At 46.9% G+C, this 10651-nt stretch overlaps 1 protein-coding gene across 1 annotated transcript in view; it reads right to left on the bottom strand.

The window, feature by feature from the left end:
- Positions 1–149: 149 nt before the first annotated feature.
- Lair1 (leukocyte associated immunoglobulin like receptor 1) overlaps positions 150–10651 on the bottom strand; it is a 15934-nt gene continuing 5432 nt past the window's right edge. The window contains exons 3-8 of the mRNA XM_008827764.2: positions 6908–7237; positions 2004–2120; positions 1868–1910; positions 1747–1784; positions 1534–1583; positions 150–1057 (exon numbers count right to left, since the gene is read on the bottom strand). Coding sequence (XP_008825986.1) covers positions 911–1057; positions 1534–1583; positions 1747–1784; positions 1868–1910; positions 2004–2120; positions 6908–7237 — 725 coding nt within the window. The 3' untranslated portion in view covers positions 150–910. The remainder of the gene's footprint in view (positions 1058–1533; positions 1584–1746; positions 1785–1867; positions 1911–2003; positions 2121–6907; positions 7238–10651) is intronic.

Below are 10651 nucleotides of genomic sequence, written 5' to 3'. Positions count from 1 at the left end.
GAACAGTGGGTGGGGGGGGCTGGGAGGGGATGGTAGGGTGAATGAGGCTTAGGGAGTCCCGGTGCGGAGAACTGCGCTATAGACTTACCCCAAGAGGCCTGAGGATAGTAGTGCAGGCTAGGAGCAACTACATGGTTTTTTAAAAGAAATGGGAAGCATCAGCACTCCTTTATACCCCTCATTTCCCCCACTCATTTCTGAGCAGCTGAAGTCCGGGTCCCCAGAGTCTGTGTGTCCAGGAACCCACACAGGGCTGTAGATGCTCTCCAAAAATATCCATGATGTATCACATGAGGCCCAACCTGGAGAAGGGGCTCCACACTCAGCTGTGTGACCACAGCCAGGCACAGAGACAGCGGGGGAGTCTGGGGACATCTTCAGGATCCACTGGTTTTGTCACACAAGTAAGGTCTAGGGACTGCTGGACAACTGAGTATTATTCATGAAATAATCTGGGCGACTGTGGATGTGTCTGTAGAAACAACCGGGGTTGGGGGGGACTGTGAGTCACCGGAAACAGCCTGGGAAACTACAGTTAGGCCTCCGGAATCAGTCAAGGGAAGAGCTGTAACTGGGTCTCTGTAATCAGCTAGGAGGTTGTTACTGGATCTGTGGGTGCATCTAGGGGCTGTATCTTGTTTCTGAAAACAGCTAGGAGGCTGTACTTGGGTCTCTGGCAGCCACTGTAACAGCTTCTCCAAGGACTGGTCACTCAGCAAGGTACCACCTGTTCAGCACATCTCCTAGATGTGGAATAGAAATGTCCAGGCTCCAGTCCTTGTCTCCAGCAGAGTTGATTTACTGGTTTTTCATGCCTAGATGATTCCAAGAGGAAACCTCAAATGGCTTCTTCAGGCTTTTCCCAGAGTGATCTCATGTGCCTTCAGGTAGAGGGCCAGGTATGCCAGGCTCAGTGTATGATGATGGTTGCATAGGCGCTGGACTCGGACATGGTCTCTGTACACTGTAGGGACACAGCTCTAACTTCCCGTTGTGTGAGGGCTCCATGGTCCAACTGAGCATATGTCACCTCCTGAGGGCTCCCTACAGCTGGGGTCTGCAGGAGAGAGGCCCAGGAGAATTAGGGTGGCTGAGGGGATGGGGAGGGGCTGTGGAGTCAGAGGCCACTCCAAAGGCCCCATGTGTTGTAGTGATGTCATCCTGTGGCTCCCTCTCAGTGGTGTCAGTGTTGGTCTTATGACCCATAGACAAGGCAGAAGTGATGGCATGTCACTTTCAAGGTGAGCCACGCAGGACAGAGTGCTTTCTACCCTTTCCTCTTTTGGATGCTCCCTCTGGGGAAAGCCAGCTGTTGTGAAGAGCCCTCCTGCCCATAAGTTATGAGAGAGTGTGTCATCCTGGACATGGATCATTCATCCCACTGGCCTGTATGCTGTGACTGCAACCCTGGTCAACACTTCCTGCACCCTCCCGTCCCCAACTCTTCATCCAAGAGACTGGGACCACATTGCTAAGCTGCTAAATTTGGGGCACTTTGTTTAGGAGCACCAAAAGATCAATACAAAGACCTACCAAAGCTTCTGTCCCTCTGTCCTCAGGAAGTCTGTCGGCTTTGGTTACGTCTATAAAAAATAAGACACAGGGTCAGCTCTCTTTGATGGACACTAGAAGACAATATGACCACATCACACCCTACCTGACCCTCTAGAATGTTCCCAGACATTCTCTTTCTCCCTTGCCTTCCAATGCATTGGGGTCCCCCTTCGCTGCTCCCCACATCATTACCTGGTGTCCTCTCCATACCATTAACAGCTGGGCTAGGCCTGAGGGAAAACAGATGGGCATTAAGGGCTAGCTAGAGGCGGAGGATGGGGCGATAGTCTGGGAGTCATTCCAGGGGTCTCACCTCTCCTGAGGCCTCTGTGGTTGGTCCTTGCTGCTTAGGAGCTCTGGGAACAGTCAGAAGTCCACGTTTAAGAAAGAGATCTTGTTCCCAGCACCCTCAACAGCCCACCAAAGCAGTTCCCATCCCAGACACCTACCCTGCTTTTTCTGATGGTGCCTGTAGAGGCAGAAGAGGAGCAAGAAGAGGCAAAGGATGACAACTACAGAGAGCCCAATGGGAATATAAATGTGAGCTGTCTTCGGTCCAGATGCCTCTAGGAAAGACAGAAATTGGACTATCAGCACTGTGCACATATTGAACATGCACTGTAGAGCATGCGTATACTGGATACTGGCCATGGACTGTCTATGTAAAATCTCACATGTACAGTAACCTGGGCATGAAATGACTATCTTCATGTTACCCATCTGGAACCTGAGTACCAACCTTCTCTGTGCTCTAGGACACATTAGCCTCTGGAAAACCTGGAATCTGACCAACACCCAGGCCCAGCTTTCCCTGCCTTCCCACAGCCACACCCACACTTGTGGTCTGATATCACTGCCTCTCACAGATATTTCTACTGCTGCCCAAGGTATCTGCGGGGGAGGGATCTGGAAGAGAGGGGGTCAGAGGCCCCTGCTGGACAGAGAAGGCTGCATTCTGCTCATCCCCTCCCTCTAAACTAGCACCACCCAGTGGAGTCATCTATGAAGGTGGGAATGCCCCTCCTCTGCACTGCTCAATCTGGCAGCCACAAGGGACTATTGACCCTTCAGTTCAATGAATCTTCAGCCACACTGGCCACATTTCAAAGGCTCAGCAGTCACAAGTGGCTAATGGCAGCCTAAACCAGTCCCCACAAATAAAAACTCTTCCTTCATGCTGAAAGCCATGTTGGACAGTATTTCCCACCGTGCTCAGCAGAGCTTTGCAGAGACCACCAACCAACAGAAAAAGGAGCAGGGCTCCCATACGATGCCCGCTTTGGGCTCTCACTGAGGGCAAGAATCTCCACCTCTATTTTGTGCTCCTCACAGAAGCTGAGGTGACCTAGTCTCAGTATGGTGCTATTGCTTGAGCCCTGCAGCCAGCATTTAAGCGTCCATCTCACTGTTGCCTTTAACATGTACCCTCCTCCATGTGTGCACTCACTGTCCCACCTCACAGGTGACCAAAACCCACCTATCCCCTCTTCCTGGATGGTACCCACTCTCCTCCCCCGCTCCTGAGACAATATCTTCAATATCCTTTGAAGAAAGACAAACTCCCTTTAAAGGCCCTTCCCTCAACACCTTGTCCACATCCAAGACTCAAGACCCTACCTGGAACCTGTCCCTTCCTGTATCGTACTGTAGCTCAAATTATACATGTCATACTTACAATGATACATTTCCATATCATGTAGAGTCACATGCTGTATAATGGTGTTACAATTAACCAGGAACTGTCTAAGATTATAGCACTGGGGGCTGGAGAGATGGCTCAGCAGTGAAGAGCACTGACTGCTCATGCAGAGGACCAGGGTTCAGTTCCCAGCACCCAGATGGTGACTAATAACCACCTATAATTCCAGTTCCAGGGGGTCCAATGCCCTCTTCTAGCCTCCATGGTCACTGCATGCAAGGTGCACTTACAAACACACAGGGAAAACACTCATAAACACAAAAATATATAAATAAATCATTCTTAAAGGTTATAACAGAGCTGAAAACTTTCTATACCCTAGTGATATTGTGCCTGCCATTGAATTTTGGTTGCCTCCAGCATCCAGGGAGACATTTGTACACACCATACAGCCACGTGTGCGGTGGGCTGTACTATCTTAACTGCTATAACATCATAGTCACATAATGACATAATGGACTACCAATGATGCATTTCTTAAAACACAGTGAGGTGACATACACGATCATGTGACTGTGAACACATTTCCCAGAACACAGCACCATTGTTAAGTGATTTGCAACTGTAGACATTCAGATAGAATATACAGAAATGCAGTTGGGGCCAGGCGTGGTGGCGCACGGCTTTAATTCCAGCACTCGGGAGGCAGAGGTAGGCATATCTCTGGGAGTTCAAGGCTAGCCTGGTCTACATAGTGAGTTCCTGAGTTCCAGGCCAGCTGGGGCTCCAGGGAGGCCCTGTCTCAAAAAAGACTAAAAAAAATGCACAGTTAAAATTATATAATGTTAACTTACATAATATAATTCAAAGTATAGAAACAACTTATATATAACTAAAAACTATGTGTTCTATTTTAAGCACATAAATTATACACATTTAACATGTAATGTATTACATCTATCCACATGTTAGTTATGGTGATATATAATACCTATTAAGTTATCTGTTTTTTCAATATTTTATTGTTATTTTTCTTTTATGTGTATGAGTGTATTGCCTGCATGTGTGTAAGTGCACCCATGTCATGCAATGCCCGTGATGGTCAGAAGAAGGTGTCAGATTCCCTGGAACTGGAGCTACAAGTAGTTGTTAACCACTATGTGAGTGTTGGGAATCGAACCCGGATCCTCTGCAAGAGCAGTCAGTGCTCTTAACCGCTGAGCCATCTCTCCAGCCCCTTATTAAGTTATATATTACAAACAATATAACATATGACATTAATATGTAATCACATATATTATGATACATTATATTGCTATATTAATTACATTGCTTATATAATGTAAAATAATTCAATATGCTATATACTTTAGATCTGAAATTTACATTATACTTTTACTTTGTATACACTGAATGTATTCCTGTGAGTCATCCTAATTAGCTCTCCAATAGCATTCATACACACAGGCCCAGTTCTCATTCACAGTGAGGGTCCAGTCTGCCACACCTTCACGCTTGGTGCACCCAAAGTGAGACAACATTTGCTGTGAAATCAAAAACTGAGGGGCTGGAGAGATGGCTCAGTGGTTAAGAACACTGACTGTTCTTGCAGAAAACCCTGGTTCAAATCCCAGCACCCACAGGACAGCTACCAACTGTCCATAACTCCGGTTCCAGGGGATCTGACAGTCTCTTCTGTCCTCTGCAGGCATTGCACGACATGGGGGCACTCACCTACATGCAGGCAATACACATGTACACATAATATAAAAATAATAAACAAAATATTTTTTTAAAAACTGAATGGTGATCCAGGTCTACTTGGCAGAGAAACACATCATGATGCACCCCACAACAGCACACGAAAGGGCCTGCATCAAGCAAAAGCTTGGTCCTCTCTAATTCCCCACACCCTGTGGCTCTGGCTCCCAACCGACCTGCCTGGCAGAGCTTAGCCTCACAGATAGTAAAAGTAACAAGGCCCCCGTCGGATGGTCCACAGACTGCTCATGACCTCGGCCTCCTTGGAAGGTCGCGGCCACAGAGCCCAGGGAACGGTGCAGTGAAACAGCCTGAGACAGGAGGCGTGGGAAAATCTTGTTCCACATCTCAGAGCAGGCCAGACCGAACCAGAGAGACTAGTCCTCTTTCACAGGCCACACCCTCCCCGTGGCACTTTCCCCTCCGGTGTCCTTCCATCCTTGAGAGGAGTTCCCTTTCACTCTCACAGAGCCTGAGTCTGGATAGTGGGTTCTAAGTGTCTCCATCACACACAGGACAAGATGAATAGTGAGCCAGCCCACAAGGGGGCAGCACAGAGCTGCACAAAGTCTGAGATCCGGGATGTGGCTGCAAGAACTGGTTCTGCCCTAGACCTCTTTGCCTTTGACCAAGACAGTTAATTTTCTGTGTATTAAAAATAGGAGGGGGTGGCTGGAGAGATAGCTCAGCCGTTAGGAGCACTGGCTGCTCTTGCAGAGGACCCGGGTTCAGTTCCCAGCACCCACATGGTAGCTAACAACCATCTGAACTCCAGTTCTGGGGAATCTGATGGCCTCTTCTGACCTCTGCTAGCACTGAACAACACGGGTACACTTACATACATACCAGGCAAGGCACTTACACACAGTTAAAAAATAGGAAGAGAGAGAATAGAGGGCCAGCTTGCTGTGTGCCTTATAGGGCTGTTGGCACTTTAACAGCACCTGGCAGGGAGTTCTGAATATCAGTGACATCCCAGTGCCTGGCCACGCAGTCCCTTACTGGGATTGTCCTGGTGCCTGGCTCCAATGCTAGGGCAGAAGATTGAGAAGAGTCTCAACCCACCATAAAGCCCCTAGTAAACATCACCTCCCTGCCCCCACTCCCAGATGAGGACTTAGTTGCCTGTGGAAAGGAAGGGCTCCAAGTAGCAGATCTATGACTTCAAAGGGTTTCTATAAAAAGGGACAAGTGAAGGATTGAAGGTTTATCTGGGGAACTGTTTAGAGTCATTCTCCAGCCAGAACAACACGGACAGACGATATGACTGTGCATCACTTCATCCCAGACAATGAGAGATTCCCAGAGCAGGCAGGACAGGGAAATAAGTACACTGGTAGAGCCCTTCCTTGGTCCATCCTGCTGGGGCCCAGTCCTTCCTTCTGCCCCCACTCTCCCCATCTTCTCTGTTTGAACTCAGAGAATCAACACTGGGTAGATCCTAGGAGGCCATGTGGAGGACATGGTCATGGGCTGTATCCTCCTCCCAAGCCCACAACATCCTGGGCCTAACTACACACAGAACATGGATCATCCCATCTGGAAGCTGCGGTCCTGTTCAGCAGCCATCCCTGGACCATGAGATAGCGACAAGGGACCACACCAGAGAGTGCATATTCCTGGGGCAACCACAGGCTGTGGCTAACTGGAAGCTTAGCATGACATTGCCAGTGAAAAGGTAGGTTCCCCTTGAGAGGGATTTACATTCTCTAATGTCTGAAACTGAGTCCCCCACCCAGCCATCAGAGCCACCTCTGTGTTTACTCACCTGGGGTTGTGCCCAGGTCATTCTTGATGTCAGATGAGAGCGGGGTTCTAGGGCCCTGGAGTCTGAGCACAAATGGAACACGTGTGCAGGAGGAAGGGGAGGCATATTTAGGTCAGGAGGAAGCAAGAGAAGCTGAGGCAGGGGAATGGAAGCTAGTGACAGAGTCCAGGGACCTAGAGACTGACCTGAAGTCCCTCCTGAGCCTGGGGCAGGGGCCTGGGTAACGTCTTCACTGGTCACCTTCAGCTCCACGGTCTCACTGCGTTCAGACCAGGAGGTCCCTGTGTAATAGATGCAGTGATAATGTCCAGCAGCATCTTTGCTGACTGCCTCAAGCAGGAACCGGGCCTCTCTTTCAGAAGACTGATTGTTTGCCTTATTCTTGATTTCATCATTTCCCTTCTCCAGACGGAATAGCTCAAATGCCGAAGGGCTCTTGCACACAAAGGTCACAGACTTCCCCAGGGGGATCGTGAGGCCTGGCTCAGCCAAGATGGAGGGTTTCAGCCTGTGTGCTAGGAGGGAACAGAGCAGGAATCTCAGTGTCCACAAAGGAAATCCCCCAAATGCAAAATCAATTCAGACACATCGTTCCACACTCAGAAAATGTCAGGTTGTCCAGCCATGATTGCATAGTGGCTTTACGATGCCCTCCCTGTCCATTTTTGCACACACTTCAGTTCTATCACTTTGGTTATTTCCCCTGCCTCACAATAAGGACAGAGACTCCGGTTCTTGGGTTTGACTCAGGTTCACCTGGGAAGTCTCAGCATGCCTGATGTGGAGCCTGCCCCCTCCCTGCCTGCTCCAGGGGCCTCTGCTGACCACGGCCTTTGAGGTTTCTTCTACATTTTCTACCCTTGCCTCAGCCTTCTTTGCATTGCCAGGTGTCAAGGCTCTAAAAGCCTCATCTGCCTCAATCTGGTGAAAGAAAGAGTGGATGAAGCATTGCTTCAGGAAGGTCTTATCAAAGTCACAAAAGTCCCTGTCACAGGACAAGGGCACTGAGGGGGGTTCACTCATTTATGATTCACTTTTTTTTTAAATTAGCATGTTAATTGCTCAGATTTGATCATGACATGTTACATATGTATTGAAACAACAGAATGTACCCCATAAATATATACATTGTGTCAACTGAAAATATAAATGTTCACACTTATGGTTTTCAATATGATGAAATGATCTAAGTATACATTATGGAATGGCTAAATCAAGCTAATGAATATGTGGAGTACCTCGCATAGTTATTTGGTGGCAGGGGGACTAGCAGAAAGCTTTGCCCCTTCAACAGTTTCCAAGCTTACAACTACAAAGTTACTAAACATATTGCACAATTGCCCTCCAGCCCATATTCATGTGTAAATGAGATTTTGTGACCTCAGACCAACATTTCCCCATCATCCCCTCTCCTTCCTTCATCCATTCTTCAACATTCTTTTGATTCCTTATTTGTCTTTTAGAGAAGCCTTCTGTGATCCCATCACTCCACATACAGAAGACACAGTCTCTATCCTCTGAAAGAGGACTCGTGTTGACAGAATAATTGTCCGATACACAGCTACAGAGCAAGATGAACATGACTGAGGTGAGTGCAGGAATCTCAGGGGCAAGTGAGAGAGGAGCTTCCCTTCCTGGGAAGTCAGGGGAAGAGGACTTCCAGTGAGACCTGAGAGACAAGACGGGTGTAAATTCCCTGCACCCAGCAGACAGGGACATGGAGCATCTTGCACTGAGAAAGCTACATGTAAACGCTAGTGAGAGGACACAAACCTTCAGCTAGACAAGAGCAGCAGATCGAGACCCACGCAGGACACCATGAGGACAGTTAATACAAGGCATCCTGTTCTTCAAAAGCACCAAGCAATGCATTGCACAACATGGGTGCACTCACATACATGCAGGCAATATACTCATACACATAAAATAAAAATAATAAATAGAATATTTTTAAACAAGATAATGTATATGCTAATTAGCTTGATGTAGTCCCTCTGCAGTATGTTGTTTACTTTGAAATATGAAGTAGTACACAGTAAAGACATGAAATTTTTGTCGATTTAAAAATTAAAAATCAGCCTGTGAGATGGTCCATAAATGGGTGAAACACTATAGTGTTCAAGAAAATGAAAGAAAGTTGAAGAGTCTAGTGATCTTGACAGGACAATGGGAACAGGGTGTGGCTGCGATGAGCCCAGGTCACCAGGACACAAGGAGACATAAGGTCTGGTTCTGTCTCAAGTGAGGCTGTGTGAGGCCTCAGGAAGAGAACTGAGCCTGGAAGTAAAAACATTGCTTCAGGAAGGTCTTATCAAAGTCACAAAAGTCCCTGTCACAGGACAAGGGCACTGAGGGGGGTTCACTCATTTATGATTCACTTTTTTTTTAAATTAGCATGTTAATTGCTCAGATTTGATCATGACATGTTACATATGTATTGAAACAACAGAATGTACCCCATAAATATATACATTGTGTCAACTGAAAATATAAATGTTCACACTTATGGTTTTCAATATGATGAAATGATCTAAGTATACATTATGGAATGGCTAAATCAAGCTAATGAATATGTGGAGTACCTCGCATAGTTATTTGGTGGCAGGGGGACTAGCAGAAAGCTTTGCCCCTTCAACAGTTTCCAAGCTTACAACTACAAAGTTACTAAACATATTGCACAATTGCCCTCCAGCCCATATTCATGTGTAAATGAGATTTTGTGACCTCAGACCAACATTTCCCCATCATCCCCTCTCCTTCCTTCATCCATTCTTCAACATTCTTTTGATTCCTTATTTGTCTTTTAGAGAAGCCTTCTGTGATCCCATCACTCCACATACAGAAGACACAGTCTCTATCCTCTGAAAGAGGACTCGTGTTGACAGAATAATTGTCCGATACACAGCTACAGAGCAAGATGAACATGACTGAGGTGAGTGCAGGAATCTCAGGGGCAAGTGAGAGAGGAGCTTCCCTTCCTGGGAAGTCAGGGGAAGAGGACTTCCAGTGAGACCTGAGAGACAAGACGGGTGTAAATTCTCCACACCCAGCAGACAGGGACATGGAGCATCTTGCACTGAGAAAGCTACATGTAAACGCTAGTGAGAGGACACAAACCTTCAGCTAGACAAGAGCAGCAGATCGAGACCCACGCAGGACACCATGAGGACAGTTAATACAAGGCATCCTGTTCTTCAAAAGCACCAAGCAATGTGTAAGATAACGTATATGGGGGCTGGAAAGGCTCAGAAGTTAAGAGCACTGGATGCTCTTGGACTCAGGTTTGATCCCCAACACCCACATGGTGGCTAACAACCATCTGTAACTCCAGTTCCAACTGGATCCAATGCCCTCTTGTGTCCTCCACAGGCACTGCACGACACAGGTGCACTTACACACGTACAGGCATAACACTCATACACATAAAATAAATAATTTTTAAAAGGAAATATATATGGCTCAGGGGTTAAGAGCATTGACTGCTCTTGCAGGTTCGATTCCCAGCACCCACATGGCACCTACAAACCGTCCTTAACTCCAGTTCCAGGGGAATCTGAAGCTCTCTTCTGACTTCTTCAGCATTGCACAACATGGGTGCACTCACATACATGCAGGCAATATACTCATACACATAAAATAAAAATAATAAATAGAATATTTTTAAACAAGATAATGTATATGCTAATTAGCTTGATGTAGTCCCTCTGCAGTATGTTGTTTACTTTGAAATATGAAGTAGTACACAGTAAAGACATGAAATTTTTGTCGATTTAAAAATTAAATTAAAAATCAGCCTGTGAGATGGTCCATAAATGGGCGAAACACTATAGTGTTCAAGAAAATGAAAGAAAGTCGAAGAGTCTATTGAATTTGACAGGGCAATGGGAACAGGATGTGGCTGCGATGAGCCCATGTCCCCAGGCCACAAG

Source organism: Nannospalax galili, unplaced genomic scaffold (genome assembly GCF_000622305.1).
Source record: "Nannospalax galili isolate Female #2095 unplaced genomic scaffold, S.galili_v1.0 scaffold632, whole genome shotgun sequence".
In the NCBI taxonomy this organism is placed as follows: domain Eukaryota; kingdom Metazoa; phylum Chordata; class Mammalia; order Rodentia; family Spalacidae; genus Nannospalax; species Nannospalax galili.
This window is presented reverse-complemented; position numbering and strand designations above follow the sequence as displayed.